This window comes from Lepisma saccharinum, chromosome 1 (genome assembly GCF_977018435.1).
Source record: "Lepisma saccharinum chromosome 1, izLepSacc3.1, whole genome shotgun sequence".
NCBI lineage: Eukaryota > Metazoa > Arthropoda > Insecta > Zygentoma > Lepismatidae > Lepisma > Lepisma saccharinum.
In genome coordinates, this window is record NC_139229.1 from 13673795 (window position 1) to 13695223 (window position 21429).

Genomic DNA, 21429 nt, shown 5'->3' on the forward strand with positions numbered 1-21429 from the left:
CATTTTAAGGAATACAATTTTATTGATGAATAGTTTAGGACAGTTTATTTAATTATTTAGGTAGTAAGTGGTTGCAACAATAATTAGACATGTCAAATTCACCATAACTTGGCTAGTAATTTGCAATGAAATTGTCAAATAATTATAACTAAGATATGCTAAGTTGATAACAAATTTTGAAGCTAAATTAAATTATTTTAAACAGAAAAATTGAGTACATCCAATAGTACTTCATATTATTCAAAATGAATAGTTACTGGAAATAAACTTATGGTGATGTTATGTTCAAAATGGCATTATGCAAAAACAAGAGCATAACTTCAATCTTCATCTTCATGCAGGGTGTCCAAAAAGTTCGGGGTTTTCAATTAAATGTGAATTGTTAAATTTTTTTGAAGCAGCTATGTATCTCACCTCACCTTGTCAGCAAATTACAAAGGTTTATTTCTTGTTTAGTTTAAGACAATGTGTGCGTCATTTACAGTCCTATGTATTATGTGCGTGTGTATACAATATACCCATGAAAATATATTCTGTGGTCAAATGTCACATAGCTAACTGCAGCTTGTTTTGACAAGTATAGCGTTGTATTTCGCTGAAAATAATTTTCTACATGTCTTAATTTCTTTAATTAATTAAGCAAAAACCGAAGGCAAAAATGTTATACTGTGCAATTGAAATATTGGTATAAGGGGAAAACACTTTTAAAAATTTTCTCTGTGAAGATTTTTCAAACGCAAATGATTGGAAAATGTAATCCACATAGGACTAACACTGTTGTATTTATACAGAAATTAAAATGGAAATTACGTACAGATATATATTTGATAGCAGACTTACGAAGATAAACAGCTGATTAAATTTAAGAATAAACTGACGAAATACAAAATAATAATAATAATAATAATAATCCCATTTCTCTCACGCCCTTAGATTAAAAGACCTTTACATCTCTTGCTAAAAAATTACCTTGAAATATTAGTCCAACGTATACAATAACGACAAAACATTCACAAATGTTTGCCATGATTAGTGAGTACCTAATTACGTCACGATGTCATGACTAAGAAGTTGGTTACCCCAAAATCGTTCTTCCGACGAATGAAGGATGTAGTTTTCTAATATGATCTCGAAGAACGTAAGAATTCTTCACGAACTTTCCACAGATTGGGCACTCAACGATTGGAGCGTTGCAATGGACTCGTCTCATATGTTTCGCCAGATTGCTCTTACAACTGATTTGCTTCATGCAAATTCCGCATTCTACTGCTGCCTTGTTCTCTACGTTAAACCCTGAAAAGAGAATAACAAAGGAAATATGTTAATGTTGTTCATAGTATATTTTGTCACGCATATATGACACACTACACTACCATATTAGTAACTAGCTTGATGTAAGGTTTTACGATTGCACGAATCATGCTAATAATTCAGTCATGCTAATACAAGAATGTATCAGATAATAACGGAATTAATAGTACTGTCTAAGACTATTGGCTTTCTTGTTGAATTCCAATTGCAAACTTTCAAAATAGCCTCATTCTGAAGTTGTACAATCACTCCAACGTTCAATCCACATTGCTTTAGCAATGATTATAGTTATTTTTGCCACTCTGTCCACTCACTGTTTGACTGAAAATGGCCGCAATACCTTTTCAGTGGCATTACTGAAATGATTACGGACCCTTTAGGATCACATATTGATGAACAATTCCAATTTTATATAAAATATATATATATATATTCCCACGCGCAAACACAAGCCGAGTGCAAGAAACACGTCCTCACCGAACGGCTACCTAATAAAAACTGAATAGTTCCAGAACAGTGGCGCTGTATCTCGAAACGTCATTCAAGGTCACGCCTCACTGAAACAAGTGCCTGCCGCTAGCGCCCGAGGGCTTATAAATGTAGTTTAAGGGCATGCGGGACATTCTCCGCCCGGCTTTTCCCTCCGAGTCAGTGTTGCCAAATTAGCTCTCTTGGAGCCAGATCTGACTCTTTCGTGCACTCGTTTGCCTGTGAACTGGGGCGCCCGCCCCCGTGCCTCACTATGATACCATCACTGGTTCCGGCCCACATATACCAACTTTTGCCATGATTACACCATACATTTGCACGTAACGTAATATTGTTATATTGGTTGCGTCGCACATCCCCTCTTATATCACCAGCTACTTTTTTATAGCGCCGTGTTGACGTGAAATTGGCATAATATTGTTATCAGGGAATCCTTTATTTTCGATTTCGTACGACCATGAAATGGGTGATGCCGCCGGATCTAGAAGGTGAAAACTAAGAATAAATTGTTATCAATTTAAAGTTAACGGTAATAGCAGCGCCCCACCCCTTTGACAACTAACATTACTCTAGGAAGCACTTCGTAAATCTAGCTCCTTGAAAGTCAGTTTTAACTCCATGTAAGGTGAAATTTAGTTCTTTTATGCGCACCATGTTTGGCAACACTGCCAGGAGGCAAGGAGAAATGCATTGGGCATATGGAAGTATTTCTTTGATTTGTTATCTTGGGAATATCAAACTTCCGATGGAATAGAAAATGATATCAACGTGAAGAGGGCAGGTTGAAGAAGTGATTGCCCAGTAGAAAAGTCGGAACTCCCATTTGATTAGCCGTAACGTGATGTTGAAGTTGATTCCCCATAAGAAATACATGGGACTCCGAAAATTCTTATTCCTCATATTTTTTTACAGGTCGTATCTACCTTAATAACCAACTTTGTAAAACGCTTCGACCTGCCACATGTGGAGAAATTCATACTCTCTTTCAGTGGCGCAACCACAAGGGAGGCAGAGGGGGGCTTGCCCCCACCCAACCTTCGACGGAAGTCAATTCTAGGGGGGGGCAAGGGGGGGCAAATATTCACGGCCAAGGCACCTGCAGAGGGGGCACAGAGGAGCAATTACACCCACGATTTCTAATTTTAGGCAAATAAAAATAAATTTCGCAAAATTTTCTTCCTCGCTTCTCTCGCAATACCTGCTTTTATCAGTTTCGTCAGGTTCAGAGCCATAGCTAGAGGGTAGCGGGAGTCGGCCATGGATGCCCAATAATCTAAATGGAAAAAAGATATGAAAGAGATAATGCCTTGGCGCCCCGTAATATTATTTGCTCCCTATTAGGAGCAAATAGGGAAGGGGGCAAACATTGACGGTCAAGCACACCTGCAAGGGTGGGACACAGAGGAGCAATTACATTACTCGATTTCTATTATGCATATAAAAATAAATTTCGTAAAATTTTCTTGCTCGCTTTGCTCGCAATTCTAGCTTCTCTTAGTGTCAAGTTCAGAGCCGTAGCTAGGGGGCGGGGGATTTGCCGAGCAAATCTAAATAACAAAGTTGTAAAAGAGAGGATGCCATTGCGTCCAATGAAATTATTTGCTCCATATTAAATCAATACTGTTTTCAATTGCAAAAATTGGATCAAAAAGTTTTATTGCGAGCGATGTATTAAAAAAATATGTGTTGTATATATGTAATCAATAAAATTTGAATACGTATACAATTTAGTGTTAGCATGTTGCATATGTATTTTTTTATTTTATGTCGCTCCATGTTGCATACGTGTAACACATATCTTGTACATGAAAGTTATACAAGTTATATGTAGAAAAGGAATTATCTTCGGAATGCATTTATCATTCATTTTCTGCCATTCAGAAATACAGTTTGTGTGATTGTTTTCCATTATTAGCTATTATTTAGCAATTGACGGTGTTAAAAAAATATATTCCAAATCGTTTGTTCCAAACAAATGTTTTAGCACCGACTTCTACCCCCTTTTTGCGTAATTTATGAGGATAATAACGTCTTTGATACTACTACTAATTCTACAACTAGCAATAATAATAATAATAATGGCATTATTATTACTATTATTATTATTGGTACGTTTATCCTGATACTTACCCCCCCCCCCCAGACAAAAATTCGTGGTTGCGTCTCTGCTCTCTTGTACCCCCACGTTTTTCTTCAGTAGCATTGGCCATTCCGACGATATTTAAATAAATGCACACATGGTGCGTAACTGTATCTCCTCCCCTTAACCAGTCGGAACACATCATGAAACATTTTTAAAAATTGTCTTGAGGGCAAAAGTACTATTAAATGACTACATATAGCACTTCATATCCCAAATAAGAAATCGAAGTCATGTCACATTCATGTTTACTCAAGATATTTCAAAAACAAAATGATTACGGACCTGTTGACTGTCTATGCAATACACTGCAAGTTTTGATCTATTTTTTACGCACTGGGTGCTTTAAAGATTGCAAATATTGCTAACTAGGTAGAATTACTTTCAGACAGAAGCGACACGTGTCACCTGGAAACTAACCTTTAGAAACAAATGCAACCTTTCACACCGAAATAACACAACAAGCTGCACATGTCGCTTGCGTATCGATTGGTTCTGTTCGCACTGAATGCTTTCATACAAACTGGATCGGACCCACGTTGCTTGTCGCTTCGGTCTGAAAGCTCCCTTAATATATCATAGTTTTGTTTCGTTCTATATTCGTAGCACTTTTGGATGGGGTAGGAGCTATACACAAGGTTTAGTTCTTATATGATATTTTTATTGACTAATGATTAACAAAGAACATTTTTATCGCATAAATAAAAGAATTATAGTAAAATTTAGTAACATATGTAATAATAATAACTATCTACCAAATATCCACCAAAAATTGCATTAAGAAAGTAGTAAATTCCAATAGCCTGTAGTAGGTTTCTACAATTTTACCTGCAACATATGGTAATACAGTAAAACCTCGTTAATCCGGACTATTGGGGGGGGGGATAATTTGACCGGCTTAACGAAAATCAGAATTAACTGAAATAACCTAAAAGAACAGTAGAACGTGCATTAAAACTCAGTTTATAGCAACAAAACACGTTTATTATGGTGTATTTAAAGGGCTAAAGGGCATAGGCCTAAATACACTTTACAGTACAGTATAAAGTCTGCGGGAAATAAAATTTCATCAGTGGTTGAATGCCTTTTCTTTGGGAAGTTCTCTTGTTGACTTCCTGCCATATTAAAAACTTGCATTCTGCCTTTTATTTTTTTTCACCTTTTGCCTGTCCGGATTAAGCGAAGTCCGGCTTATCGGGATCCGGATTAACGAGGTTTTACTGTACACCAAAATATAATTTGTCAACAACTTTTAGGTATATTTCTTGCTTGTCCTTTTTTCTTAACAACCATATTTCTAGTGCACTGCTACAAAAATATTGACTTTTCCTGAAAAAAATAAATTCCCTTACTTTTCCAAAATTTCTTGATTTTCCACACCTTGATAAACAATACGTGAACCACAAAACGGTGGGGGAAATATAAATATCCATTGTTTCATAATAGTACATGACAGTGAACACGGTCCAGATGTTTGTCGGTTCTCTAGCAGAATGACGTATTGCATCATCTGGCTGGACAGTGCGGTTCTCTCCCACGTACTACACTGAAACCATATTATTCTTCTCCCGGACACAAAATTGTCGCGCAGTGGTCAGAGGGGGTCCGGTGCGTTTCCCACGCTCCCGTCCGATGTTCCCCGTGGATACGGGATGGAATGAGATCTGCCCACGCTGTGTGTATGATTCCTCGGGGGTATAAACGCAAACAGTTTGTCAAGCCTTAAAGGGTTGCAGGATATACCACTATCAGACACTGCTTTACGTTTATGCTTACTTGCATTCTGTATGGGTTGATTACACACAAGCTGGCCTTTCTGGCTACGTTACCACGTGTAAAGCATGGATTCATGTTTCTTCCATCATTTCATCATCGTCGTCGCGATTGATCTGGTGAGGTAGAAAGACGATGTGAAGTAACCAAAATAGGAACAAACTGTACATTACATTGGCAGTCTCTCCTCCTCCGTCTCGTCTCGAGAAGGGATGGTGGAGATTCGAATCTTGAATAGCCCGGATCCGGAAATCTGAAATCCTGGTACTCTGTTCTGAGATAGGGATCCGGATACCTGGTTTAGAGATAAGGATCCGAATACCTTGTTCTGGGATAGGGATCCGGATATCTTGTTCTGGAATTGGGGTATGGATACCTGGTTTTGAGATAGGGATCTGGATATCTGGTTTTGAGATAGGGATCCGGATACCCGGTTGACATAGGGATCCGGATAACCGGTACTGGGAATAGGATCCAGATATCCGGTTCTGAGATCCGGATCCGGATACCCGGTTCTGGGATAAGGATCCGGATACACGGTTCTGACATAGGGATCCGGATACACGGTTCTGACATAGGGATCCGAATACCCGGTTCTGACATAGGGATCCGGATACTCGGTTCTGACAGGGATCCGGATAACCGGTACTGGAAATAGAATTCGGATATCCGGTTCTGAGATCCGGATTACCGGTTCTGGGATAGGGATCCGGATACACGGTTCTGGGATAAGGATCCGGATACACGGTTCTGACATAGGGATCCGGATACACGGTTCTGACATAGGGATCCGAATACCCGGTTCTGACATAGGGATCCGGATACTCGGTTCTGACAGGGATCCGGATAACCGGTACTGGAAATAGAATTCGGATATCCGGTTCTGAGATCCGGATTACCGGTTCTGGGATAGGGATCCGGATACACGGTTCTGGGATAAGGATCCGGATACACGGTTCTGACATAGGGATCCGGATACACGGTTCTGACATAGGGATCCGAATACCCGGTTCTGACATAGGGATCCGGATACTCGGTTCTGACAGGGATCCGGATAACCGGTACTGGAAATAGAATTCGGATATCCGGTTCTGAGATCCGGATTACCGGTTCTGGGATAGGGATCCGGATACACGGTTCTGGGATAAGGATCCGGATACACGGTTCTGGGATAGAGATCCGGATACACGGTTTTGGGATAAGGATCCGGATACACGGTTCTGGGATAAGGATCCGGATCCCCGGTTCTGAGAGAGGGATCCGAACACCCGGTTCTGGGATCCTGATCTGGGTGCCTGGTTCTCGAATCCGAATCCGGGTATTTTCGGAACACGGCAACACGGATCCTCAAAATTGTGGAACAATCCCTAGTCTCGAGATGAAAATACCTCTGTCGTTCTCGTTTTTGTCTCGAACTGTGAGTGTCTACCTCGCTTTCTGCCTCGTCTCGTTTTATGAGCAGATCTATCGGTCGGGATCCCAAGACCGAGTATCCGAATCCCTATCATAGAACCGGGTACCCGGACCTCAGAACCAGGTATCAGACCTTTACAGCTCAGGACGAGAACGAGGCAGGCTTCTAGAAATCGAGACGAGGAGACACTGCCTAGTCTCGTCTCGATTCCACAATGTGTGCAGTCTGTTCTTATTTTACGTGTTTATATTTTCTATTCTGTAAGCATGCAGCATCAAAAATAAGCAAAACAGATAAATATCACCCGGTTTATGGAAACCGGTACATCATATGAAACGGTAAACCTGGTTTCCTTTGGTTTAAGCTAACCTTACGAAATAATCTCTGCTGAATGTAATTTTCGCGCGTTGTAGATGGCGTTGCTTTCCACCAATAGGCTTTCAAAATACTCCGCGAGCCAATCAGAATGGGAAACGGAAGAGGTTTTTCGCATCAGAACACTCCACTTACCAATCCATGCGGAAGACTAGCGATTGGATGGATCCTTGCTGTCCTGCATACGCGCGCGTGTGTGTGTGTCTGAGCAGAGGAAATTTGGCTTCCGTTCACATATAATCCAATCAGGCTGTACGTCCCAACGACGATTAACTTGGACAGCTAATTGCTCTTCAATTGCCTCGAAAATCCCCAGCAATATGGACCCGTGATCCACTCTAAAATCGCTTGGTATCATTGCGGTCATCGCTTTTTTTTAAATTTCTTTTATTTAGCATCTCTGGACGTATTTAGCCAGGAACGAGCTTGCCGATCTGAAAATGGATGGTACTTCGCCCGAAAATGAATGTCACTACAGTGAACCATCACCTCCACCCCATTTTCTCCCCAGCTTATTGGCTGAACTAATTTTTCGAAATGCTGGTTGCTGAGAGACTGGGATTTTTACTGTCAATGCGTACGTTTGAAATTGTTGCAATATCAGAGTAGCATTTCATGCCATTGCCATCAAAGATGATTTCCCAAGGTTATAAAAGAGAGGGGGGGGTTATGAAGGAAAGGTTATGCCTTGATTTTTACATTAATTTGGTTTATTGTTCTTCGCATTTCTGCCACTTTTGGCTAATAGCGAACAGCACTGTGTATTAATTATCATTCCTAGTGAAAACATTGCATTTTGTTAAAAGAAAACTTAAATATCTACTCTTTGTACAATTCCAGGACGTAGTTCATAGTAAATATTATTGTAATCTTGTAGTACATTCAGTAATTTAGAAATATATTTGTAATCATAAAAGTTTGTTTTCAAACAAGTTACTAATATCGTAGTATGGTATTCATCAGTAGCGGCGATTCGGTGTCATAACTGGGGCGGGGATGGGGGGGGGGGGGGACAGTTTACTTGTCTTTGTAGACGAGCCTTGGCATTGACAGGCCATAGTGTGTGGGCCAAAAGTGGGCAAATATACCAGTGGCGCCCCCTAATAGCCGCCACTGGTATTCATAATAGACTTTGATGAGTGTAAATTTATAATACAGGAATAATATATATATTTTCTGTATATCCTCGTTAGTATTTTCATATTTTTGTTTCATAAAATTTCGTATAGTTGAGCTGTATTCCAGTAAACGTCTCACACAAAATAAACAAATGAATCACAGGAGCAAATTGTTTGAACAAGAATTCATGCAACAACTTATCTTTCTTCTCAAAGACAATAGAAATGTGTATTCTAACACCAACCTATGTTAATTATAGAAATATGGGTACATCCATCACAGATGTGAATGCATTCAGAAATATTTCTCGTATACATTTTATGTTTTCGGAACTTTTCGTGTAACGTGGGATGGAGTCGCTCATAAATTGCACAATATACAAGTTTTAAGAGCCTTGTACACGATCAAATAAATCATGAACTAGTCCTTGAATTGAACGCTTAAGAGAAAATGAAGTCAGAGACAACGCCATTTTTCTCATTGTATCCAAGATTCGGTCAAATAAGATATAAAATATTTATTGGCTGTGGACAAAATCCATGCACCAGTTAACAATTTATCAATTGGTATTATATACATGTATGCACATAATATTTACTTACAATTATTCCTTTCATAATAAATAGTTACCAAATTTCATTACACTTTTACAGAATTATATTCGACTTATTAAGATATTTTGTAAGAATATAGATTACCGAGGATGAAGGTGAAGTCAGTAAACAAGGCAGTGTCAGTGGCGCTTGATGTCCACCCACTCCTGTACAATTCCTGTAACAATGGTTCTCTGTAAGTTTCATAAAGTTTGCATTGAAATATAATGTGGTTCGGAGTTGCAGTATATTCATTGCACAAACAAACTGGTGGTCACTAAATTCTTCTTGCAAAGGTGAGATGCGGCGATAGTGTGATTTAACCTGCGCATTATAGTTGTAAGGGAACTTCGGGAGAATTGAATCTGTTTAAACCAACATTCCTTTGGAATTCTTTCTTGTATAGAATAGTACGCCTTACCGCATTGAGTTCCAGTATTTGTCCACAAGCTTTGCCAGTCAGTAAATAGTATTTTTTTTTAGTGTGTGATTCCAAAACTACGGACGGAATCTTCATTGAAAGCGGCCGTTGGATTGTTTGATTCGTTGTATATTTTGCCAAAGTATCTGCTATATTGTTCCCTTCTATTAACGAATGTCCAGGTGTCCAAATAAAGTTGATATCATATCCCAATCTCGTTAATTTCAATGTGAGTATTCTTATGATAACAATGTACCATTCCTTATGACATAACCATGATGCAAACTGTAAAGAATTTAGCACAGAGGCTGAATCGATTGCAATTAGAAATGAATTCAACTTCTTCTCTTGTACATAAAGCAATGCCTGTCGTATTGCGAAAGCTTCTGCAGTGTAAATGGACAGATGCGATGGCAAAGGAAAAAAATCGAATTCTGCAGAATTATCCAGTAAAATGCTGCTCCTGTTTTTCCAGACGTTGATTTTGAAGTATCTGTATCTATGTGATATTCGCATTGTAATTTTGACTGTATGTAGTCTTGATATATATTATTTGAAATTGTAGGGATTGTCTTCCTGAAATCTCTACTTGGGTAGGCAGGGAAATGAATCCTCATGGGAGATATCATATTAAAGTAGTCTGTCATGAAGCATGGTGCATTAGGTAAACGAATAATATTAGCCTGATATTTATTAATGTCCTTATAAGCATAATAAAGTATAGGTAATCTGGATTTATATTATCAAATAATTTCTATTTGGGAATGGTTATAATTAACGCGATCCAAGTCTGACTCTCGACCAATCAGAGCACATGCTATTGAAATCGATTATCGAAAAGCGACCTCTAGGTCTCGAATGCAGATGTAATGGCGGCCGGGTGAGATGTAAACAATTCATCACTTCATATTTTTAAAAGACGATAACTATTCATCCGAGAGGAATAACGTTTCGTATTAAATGGTTTTAGGTACAAAACAATGGCGCTGATTAAATACATACTTTATAGCGTTTACTGTACACGCATTGGAAGAATATTTTAGTTTTTTCAATTGTAAACACCGTGCGCTCACCATAGATTGTGTAACTCGATGCGCCTTTCGTGCTGTATGTATTATACATTGTAATCGCAACCGCAAAGTCTCAAGAAATGCTTTCGTTTTCGTAAGAAGTACGTACTATCTGCTATAAGATTTTTTGAAGCATTTACTTAGCATTTATGTGAGCAAAAATGTTAATGGAAATTCTTCCATAATATAAATAAAATAAAGCGGACTCGAGAAAATACATCGGCATCACAAATCTTTCAAGTTTCCAATATGTCCTACTTCTTCCTTTGGAATTAAAACTATATCTGTTACGGCTAATAGCTTGTCCATTTATTTATTTCCATGCCGTACACACTGCCACGTTTTGGTCCAATGTGAACATGTCCAAGTTTCTTTGATCGTGTGCATGAGCAATTGCAGACCATTCAACATTTCCAATATGAACGCTGTTCAACGACATTCAATTGCGTTCAATTCAACGGTTTGTTCATGATTAATTTGATCGTGTATAAGGCGTTCTGAAATTGATTACATTTTTGAGACATTGGAAAGTTACTTTTCAAAAGTAAGTACGTTTACTCTGCTCAAAATGTAACCCAGTTTCAGTCAATCTTTTTAAAATTGAATTCTCTAAAAACTAACAATAAGCTAAGCTACTTTTACCGGCCAGTATAACCCTCCGTAGGGCTGTGTGTTGTACCTTTACGGTCTCAGCTTTTAACTACATAAGAAGGTTTTAGTCCTCAGAGACAGATATTGGTTTCAGCTACTGTAAGGAGCTGGACTCCGTACAATGTGACTGGTGCAAATAGTCTGGTGCTGACGCGGGCGTAATTTTAATTTAAATTATTCAATCAAAAATTAACTAAGAAAAACGAACTGACTAACTTAGTTACTTCACTCATCTCGAAAAGTAACTTGTCTTACAGTTAATTTCACAAAAGTAACCAGTCTCTTTTCAAAAAGTAACTAATTAAGTTACTAATTTCAATAAGTAACTGCGTCAAAGTTTCTCACTTGACAAAAGTAACCAGTCATAGTCACACATTTCAAACTTAACTAGTAAAGTCACTCATTTGAAAGAGTAACCAGTTACAGTCACTCATTTCAAAAAGTAACTAGTTAAGTTACTCATTTCAAAGAGTAACCAGTTAGAGTCACTCATTTCAAAAAGTAACTAGTTAAGTTACTCATTTCAAAAAGTAACTAGTTACAGTTTCTCACTTAAGAAAAGTTTCACTCATTTCAAAAAATCATTTCAAAAAGTAACTAGTAAAGTTACTCTCATTTCAAAGAGTAACCAGTTAGAGTCACTCATTTTAAAGAGTAACCAGTTACAATCACTCATTTCAAAAAGTAACTACTTAAGTTACTCATTTCAAAAAGTAACTAGTTACAGTTTCTCACTTAAAAAAGTAGCCAGTCATAGTCACACATTTGAAAAAGTAAGTAGTTAAGTCACTCATTTTAAAAAGTAACCAGTTACAGTCAATCATTTCAAAAAGTAAGTAGTTGCAGACAGTTTCTCACTTAAGAAAAGTAACCAGCCACTAGTTCAAAAAGTAACTAGTTAAGTTACTCATTTCAAAGATTAACCAATTAGAGCCACTCATTTTAAAGAGTAACCAGTTACAGTCAGTCATTTCAAAAAGTAACTATTTACAGTTGACGTTAATCGAAAGAAGTAACTTGCCCTTTGATTGCACGTCCCTCCATAAATCTCTCCAGAAGTAATGAAACGATTTCATCCTCCAAATAATTTTAGACGATGAGGAATGTACTTGTGCCCCAGTTCGCCACTATTCTCTTACAGTGATTTTTCTGGTCTCGTCGGGGAATAAAAGAACCGTGATGGATCGTACTTCTGGGATGAGAATGGGTTGATTAAATAGTGCAAAGGAAAACGGATAGGGGATGGTAAAGGGAAGGTTCGAAAGTAGGAACGAGAAAGTCAGCAATATGAGTTGAACAACAACGCAGCAAGCTGGGAAGTCCCAAAACAATTATGATAATTTATATTTTTCTTACTTATCGTTACCTTAATGCCACGATACTTGGTCAAACTGTTTTTTTTTTTTAAATGTACAGTCAGCGTCAATAAAAATGGCTTACCCTAGATCCCGAAATACTCGGTGATAACTCTACGGTGATAGCACACCTTCAATAGTAGTGCAGTCAAAATAGGAAAAATAAAGGAACTAATTTATAACAAGCTGAAACTTGGTATATAATTTTTATGGCATTAATAAGAATATATCAAAAGTTCCCGCCGATCACCCGTACGCTAAATACGTCATTTTTTTAAATATGGAGGCCTTACCGTGTTTATAATAAACAAAACATGTGCAAAAACCAAGCTACTGTCGATTAGTACTGTTATTTCGTGAAAATTTCATTTGTCCGCCATGTTTTCAATATGGCGGACTTCAGTACGGCTGATCGCCGGGGACTTTTGGTTATGTACCAAATTTCAGCTTATGAATTAGTTCCTTAATTTCGAAAAAAAAATCGCCTAAAGTGACTGCACTAAACCTACACTCTGTCTCAGTTATCTCCGGAGGAAGCGAACGAAAACAAGTCTCTGTGCAAGTCCCGTGACGACTCCACCAATGAACACGTGAGAGGGAACGGGATTTCGTGGGGGGGGGGAGTGACTGCAGTTACCAGCCTTCGCAGCAACTTGTACTGCTTCGCTCTGCCCACTCGATTTCGTCCCTTCTCTGCCGCTGTGTGAGGCCTTGCTCCAGAGATAACCGCGACAGAGTATAGTTTTCAACAACATGTTCGGTTATCGCCGTAGAGTTAAGATACCACGCAGTACAGTGAAGCGAGCATTTCAGGATCTATTGATGGCGACTGTACAGTAGGCAGCAAAAATAAGCAAAATGATCATCACTATTTTTGTTATTTGTTCGTTCAGTGCTTTGAAGAGGCCATAATTCAGGATAGTACTAACCTTAAAGTAGGGTTGTTAAAGGCCACGGAAATCATAAATCCTAATGGGTTCTATTGGGTTCCGCTGCAGGACCGGAACCTTTTTCTTCGCACAATTTAAATTCGGTCCAAGATACGCATTGTTTTATTGAAAAAAGGTTCCTGGACCGTATTTAAATTGATCCAGAAAAAAGGTTCCTGGACCGTATTTAAATTGAGCCGGATAAAAGGTTCCTGGACCGTATTTAAATTGATCCAGAAAAAAATGTTCCTGGACCGTATTTAAATTGATCCAGAAAAAAGGTTCCTGGACCGTATTTAAATTGATCCAGAAAAAGGGTTCCTGGACCGTATTTAAATTGATCCAGAAAAAAGGTTCCTGGACCGTATTTAAATTGATCCAGAAAAGGTTCCTGGACCGTATTTAAATTGATCCAGAAAAAGGTTCCTGGACCGTATTTAAATTGATCCAGAAAAAAGGTTCCTGGACCGTATTTAAATTGATCCAGAAAAAAGGTTCCTGGACCGTATTTAAATTGATCCAGAAAAAAGGTTCCTGGACCGTATTTAAATTGATCCAGAAAAAAGGTTCCTGGACCGTATTTACATTGATCCAGAAAAAAGGTTCCTGGACCGTATTTAAATTCAGCCGGAAAAAATGTTCCTGGACCGTATTGAAATACTTTAAGATAAAAAGGTTCTTTACGGTCCAGAACCCATTTACGCTTGCTGATTTTCTCTCCTGGACCGGAATTGAATTTATTTAATATTCCTAGACCTTTAACAACCCTGGCTTAAAGTAAGGCGTAATACGCTCTTATGAAATTTCAAAACACGCCACTGCAAATAGTGGGGTAATGAATTTGACAAAGATCGTCAACGAAACTTGTACCCATGGCATCCCGTGCTAATCCGATTACGCCAGCAAACATCCCTTTGAGGCAACACGTCATCACACCACGGTGTCAACAGCACGACAGCTCACAGCTTCAGCCGTGGCGCCTCTCGCGCTCTTTGTAACACTCTGGGTGTGAAAGGGAGGATGCACTTACCATTGAGGAACGAGATGATACTTAGTACGATGGATCGAGTGACCGTGAGTGGTTGTGCGGACGACACGCATTGTATTGTGCGACGGTGCACAGTGGAGTGTTTATGTAGGCCCGATTGTATAAAGCAGTTGATCCTCGATTAGCCAGTAAAATTGATCTGCAGTCAGGCTGAACTCTCATTTTATGTTGTATAAAAGTTGAACTGAGATTAAGTCCGTGCGGTCAAAGTTGACCCGCGAAGTGAACGTATGCGGTAAGACGGGAGAATCAATTCATAAAATCCTGTTTCCATAATAATAAAGAAGAAGCATGCACAACGAGGTGAACAATGATAAATATTTCTTCCATTTTTCTTTCTTTCCATATATCGTATGTCCTTGTTATTTACTGTTTGAAATACCATGTATTTTTTTTCTTGAAATTTGCCTTAAATAACTGCAAGAGCATTATTGTCACATTGCTTAATTTCATGATCAGAGAAAAGTAACTTGAGAACAATCAAGTGTTGATACAAACAGAAAATATGACCCGCTTACGTTTTCTTGTTGATATCATTGTAAAACTTGCGTTGGGATGAAGAAGGAGTATAAAAATATTACAATTTCTCTTTACTGCATGCAGCCAAGTGTCACTGCAATTCAATTTTGTCCGCAGACTGGATCGGAGCATGTAACGTTGGCTGTAGTATATATATCTACTGCTTTATGAACCGAGCACGTTACATTTTAGTTGGTAAAGCTTTCTCTCCTCCTGATATATAAATAACACATATCTTATTTTCTTTCGAATATTATTTGTTTTGGGCATAATTTACATCAGAGAGGACAAACGCCATTGTTGTTTCAATATTTATTTCCATTCTGGAAAACGCAAACACATTTTACATTTCACAACGTAGATTATTCAATTAAGTGCAAGGAAAATTCCGTACACTACTTACAGGAACTAATGGTCCACCTGTAACAGGTTATCGTGAAATCACAAAATATAATACACATCTCCTCACATGAACAATAGCTCCAAATCCGAGTATAAGAAAGTTGTTATATCTCCTTTTAGCATTAAAAAGAAATACAGATTTTTTAAAAAGATCTATTTATGCAAGCATATCTTCTCCCCTTTGCAACCGAGAACCGATAGTTGCTTTCGTTGTCAATGAAAAATCATCCACGTGGAACTCGCACAAGCAATAAATGGCTGTTTAGTATCTAATTTACGTAATTTTACTAAATTTTGAACATGTTCGAATATTTACCATGTCCAGCACCTCAGATTCATTCTTTATTCAAATATTAAATAGATGCATTTTCTGGATTTGCCACGTTGCCAAACTTATTTCTTTGTCCCAAGATCACGATTTGATCTAAGATCGACAAATAGACAGTTAGCTTTATGCAACATGAGAAAAGCTTGAACTTAGTTCATTCCCGGAGCGTAGGTCAAATCTGATCTCCAGTTAGTGATGTTTATACAACCGGACCGTAGAGGTCTCTCTTTCTCCCTCTCTCTCTCATATATATATATATATATATATATATATATATATATATATATATATCTTCACTTCGCTTTTACGTCACTTTTGGCTGATTGCGAAAATGAGAATGAGTGGTGACTGATGTAAGGATGGTCAAATCTGTATATCGGATAATTTACTATCTGGATATCCGATATTCGGATTATACGGATAATCAGAAAAACTCCCGCATATCCGAATGTGTGCATTATTCTGACAGATATCCGTCTTACAGGATTTCCACATATTCAATTATTCGTCATTTTCGTATTTCACTGTACGGATTATCTACAAATCCTTCATCAAATATGTTCTATCCGGATATTCGAAATATCCGTTGCATCGGATATCGGATAATTTGATATTTGGTTATCTGTTATCCGGATTTTGGAAATACCTAGATTGATTGATTGGGCTTATTTAACTTCGCCTTTCTGCTAATTTTGGCAAATTGCCAAGATGATGAAATTGGTGAAAGGAGACTCATTCACAAATAACACGCATGCCCAGGCCTGTATTCCAACCCGAGACCCCTGGCGACGTAGCGTGATGTGCTAACCACTCTGCTACAGAAGCGGTGTCTGTCTGTCTGTCTGTCTCTCTCTCTCTCTCTCTCTCTCTCTCTCTCTATATATATATATATATATATATATATATATATATATATATATATATATATATATATATATATATATATATATATATATATATATATATACACACACACAAGTATATATAGCCTATATTAATGTTTTGATATGATCCATTTTAGTGTGTAAGTATTCCAATCCAATAATATACATCAATTTACCAATACTTTCACTTTAAAATATTCAAGGCTTATAGAAGAATATTCAAATACATGTTATATACAATAAAAATAGTTTTTCATGAAAAACTGATGCAAAATAGAAAGAAACTTCACATTTTGCATAATATCAAGGATAATTACACTCCGCGAAAATGTCGCATTTTGCGGTCCAAGTGAAAAACAAAAACTCCAGAAAAGTATCGGTTGGTATTAGTAAATAAGATCCAACCAATACTTTCCGACATAGATACCACTGATATCAGTAAATAAATTCCAACCGATACTTTCCGTTATCGTTACCACTGGTATCGGTAAATAAATCCCAACCGTTACTTTCCGTTATCGTTACCACTGGTATCGGTAAATAAATCCCAACCGATACTTTCCGTTATCTTTACCATTGGTATCGGTAAATAAATTCCAACCGTTACTTTCCGTTATCGTTACCACTGGTATCGGTAAATAAATTCCAACCGTTACTTTCCGTTATCGTTACCACTGGTATCTGTAAATAAATTCCAACAGATACTTTCCGTTATCGTTACCATTGGTATCGGTAAATAAATTCCAACCGTTACTTTCCGTTATCGTTACCACTGGTATCGGTAAATAAATTCCAACCGTTACTTTCCGTTATCGTTACCACTGGTATCGGTAAATAAATCCCAACAGTTACTTTCCATTATCGTTACCACTGGTATCGGTAAATAAATTTCAACCGGTACTTTCCGTTATCGTTACCACTGGTATCGGTAAATAAATTCCAACCGGTACTTTCCGTTATCGTTACCACTGGTATCGGTAAATAAATTCCAACCGGTACTTTCCGTTATCGTTACCACTGGTATCGGTAAATAAATTCCAACCGTTACTTTCCGTTATCGTTACCACTGGTATCGGTAAATAAATTCCAACCGTTACTTTCCGTTATCGTTACCACTGTTATCGGTAAATAAATTCCAACCGATACTTTCCGTTATCGATACCACTGGTATCGGTAAATACATTCCAACCGATACTTTCCGTTATCGATACCACTGGTATCGGTAAATACATTCCAACCGGTACTTTCCGTTATCGTTACCACTGGTATCGGTAAATAAATTCCAACCGATACTTTCCGTTATCCATAGCTCTGGTATCGGTAAATAAATTCCAACCGATAATTTCCGATACCGATACCACTGGTATCGGCTCAGCTATATTAAAAATAAGATTTCAACTTTATTATTAACGGTGGTAATGAAAATGACCACGGTCCACTTCAGATCCTTGCAACTCATGTGTCGTTGCCAGAAATCCAATTTCACTTGAGTCTTTCCAGATGATATTCAAAAGCGAGAACCATTTGTTACCAGGAGCACATGTTTAATTTTAACGTCAAGAGCAACGTTGCGTTGTAGCAAAACATGGTTCCCCTCACCCCTCGACAAACACCAAACAGATTTCGGTATTCCCACGTATGGTCCTTGCTCTTTGTGTCGACGCGGCACTTGTTCACCTATGAATAATGGATGCTAGGGGCGCCGATCGGATGGTCCATCAATCATGGTAAACAATATTTCTTCTTCATATTTGGAGGCTTCTATGTGGAGGCCCGTATGTGAGGTGGGGGAGGGTGGCTCGCGTTTCGAAATTCGATGATGATATAAATGCATATTAATACAGAATTTGCAGCTTTTCGTGGTGAAAAAATTATGATCAGTTTTCGAACACAATTCATCGCAGTTGAAATTGCTGGACTTGTTAAAAAAATACATGCATGTATCTTCCGTCGTGATAATTCATTAGATTTATACAGGGTTAATTGCATGTATTCCCTGAAAGGGGTTAAAGTAGAGGCAATTTGCAATACATTTGACCATATGATACTCCGTCCGAAAATTAGCAGTTTTCGAGATAATCTAATTTTTATTGTTTTTTTTATTACAATTTTCCACATAAAAATACGAATTGAGAAAAACAGATCATTGTATGTCACTTAATTCAGAGTTTTCTGATTGCTAACAAATAAGTGGTTCGTTGAAAATAAAAGTTTGTCCCAAATAACGATCACGTGTAAGTAGGTGGGTCTAAACTTACAAGTGGTGATAAAAAAAATGCACTCTTAGTTTACTTGGCAACGTATTAATAAGAAAAATGGCATGACACGAAGCGTACAAATTCCTTAAATTACTTCCTTGTGTCATCATATAAATACACATTATAGAGACTCTGTCATACTTCAGTTTTACGCACACAGTATTAAAATAAATTAACGCATAGGCTAAGATAGTTCATAACCTACACTACGGATACGATACTAAGTTTCATTTAAAATAGTTACAATAACATGCACAAGATATAGTGGCCGCGGTGGCTCAGTCAGTTCGCTGCCAGCACTGGCACGCGGTGCATCGTCTCTACGTGCGGTCCGTGTCGAGCATTTACGTGCAAGCGAGTGAAATTCCGGTTAAGTCTACCTTCTGTGTTCTGAACCATGTCCGTACGGCGAGTGAATACTGTGAAATTGGTCTTCACGAATGTGCGACAAAAACCGACATCGATACAACTGCATCGGTGGATACAGCAGAATTTGTCACTAACAGAAGATCAAGTGCTTAGTATTGAAATCGATCAATATCGTAAGTGTGTGTTTATAAAGTTAATATCGCAAGTGTTAGGCGAGCAGATAATATTACGATCGGGAGGCACATTAGTATACACTGATGACAATGGGGAGCATGAGGTAAAACTGGAATGGGCGGATCAAAATAGTGTAATTGTGAATGTACATGTAGTTCCTATGGAACTTCCAATGGACGTTCTACAACAGACACTGGCAACATATGGTGATGTGAAATATGTTGACGATGAAAAGTACACAGATGAACATATATACCCTACGCGTACCGGTACAAACCGAATTCGCATGACGCTTAAAAAACCAATTCCATCGTACATCAATATCAAAGGTGATCGATATTGGGTAACGTACTATGGTCAAAAGATTACGTGCAGGATATGTGAATCTACAGAACATCTCTCAAATTGTTGTGATAAGCGTAGAAAACCAGGAAGAAGGACAGCCTCAACATATGCGGAAGCCATCCACCGATCACCAATCAATATTGATGCAGCAGAACAACCACTGCCATACCAGCCTACAAGTTTTCAAGTACCCACGACAACCCTGGACATAGAAATGAAAGAATCCCCAAAGAACCCAGATGTAAAAGAACCGGAAGATGCCGCACAGACGCCACTGGATCCTCCGACGAACGAAGTTTCATCAGAGAGAGCAGCAAAGGAAACTTCCCATTTGTTAACAACAGAAGGTCACACTTCGTCATGGGTTGCAGAAGTTGAACGCGAGGAACTTTCGAGTAACTACCAGCAGGTCACGCCTGAAGCCTCGATTAGCGATAAGATGGCCCCTCCCCTCCCCGCAAACAGCTGTGTATCAGAAGGTGAAAAGAGCCAGGCAGGTGATGAGCTTTCCCTGCCAGGCGCTTCCTCGCCCACAACGACCTTGAAACTAGCAGAAGAAAACGTGAGTGAACAACATGACCAACCTAAAATTGATCCCCCCCTTCCCTCGTCACAATCGTAAGAAATGGTATCGGGAGATGACTCCCAAACCGAAGAGGAATCCACAGATGATAAGCAAGTTATGGACAAAGGTCAACGAAATAGAAAAAAACGCACCAGTTCACGACTGAAAGCGGTAACAGAAGGTAAGAAAAAGAAATGTACAAGAATGTCTCTAAGCCAGCAGTCCGTCATACACAGCAGGAAGACCCAACAAAAGTGAAATGTTAATTAGAGGTGGGTTCATATCGCCTTTCCCTCCCCCTCCATTAGGTAGTTAGTGTAAGGAGAAATGTTTGTTTATGTTTTGAGATGAGAGTGATTTATGGGTGTAGTGCGCGACATAAATTTGTGTACTTTCTTAGTGTCTACAGTGTAATGTTATATACTACATGTTAGAGAGTTACAAGATGAATATCGATATAATAACAGGTAGAAAAAATAGTGTAAATTGTGTCATGCACATGAACGAATATCATCATTCTGAAAACACTTCGGACTAATACTTACTTTAGTGTAATTGAGCACCAAAAATGCACATTTACGTGGTATTCTTATATACAGTTTTTTATAATATCTTATTGTGCATGAATTACAGCACTCGTCTTTGTACCCTTAATATCAATGGGATCTTGACACCAGTGAAATGCAAATTGCTTGCGGACTTTGTCCGAATCCACTCGATTGACATTTTATACTTGCAGGAAGTTTGTACTGTAGATTTTAACTTCCTGTATGGGTACGAGGCTATTGTAAACTTGGGGACAAGCGGGAGAGGGACGGCAATTTTAATCAAAAGTGGTATAGAAATAAAAAAATGTAAAGAAATTAGTCGATGGGAGGGGAATTAGTTTTCAAAGTC

General features: G+C 38.3%; 1 protein-coding gene across 2 annotated transcripts in view; it reads right to left on the reverse strand.

Moving 5' to 3' along the window:
• Positions 1–899: 899 nt before the first annotated feature.
• Positions 900–21429, reverse strand: part of LOC145992892 (uncharacterized) — a 184872-nt gene continuing 164342 nt past the window's right edge. Inside the window, exon 7 of one of the 2 annotated variants that reach the window (XM_083129331.1) lies at positions 900–1293. In XM_083129331.1, coding sequence (XP_082985457.1) covers positions 1076–1293 — 218 coding nt within the window. In that variant the 3' untranslated portion in view covers positions 900–1075. The remainder of the gene's footprint in view (positions 1294–21429) is intronic. The other variant, XM_083129290.1, reaches the window with a different exon arrangement.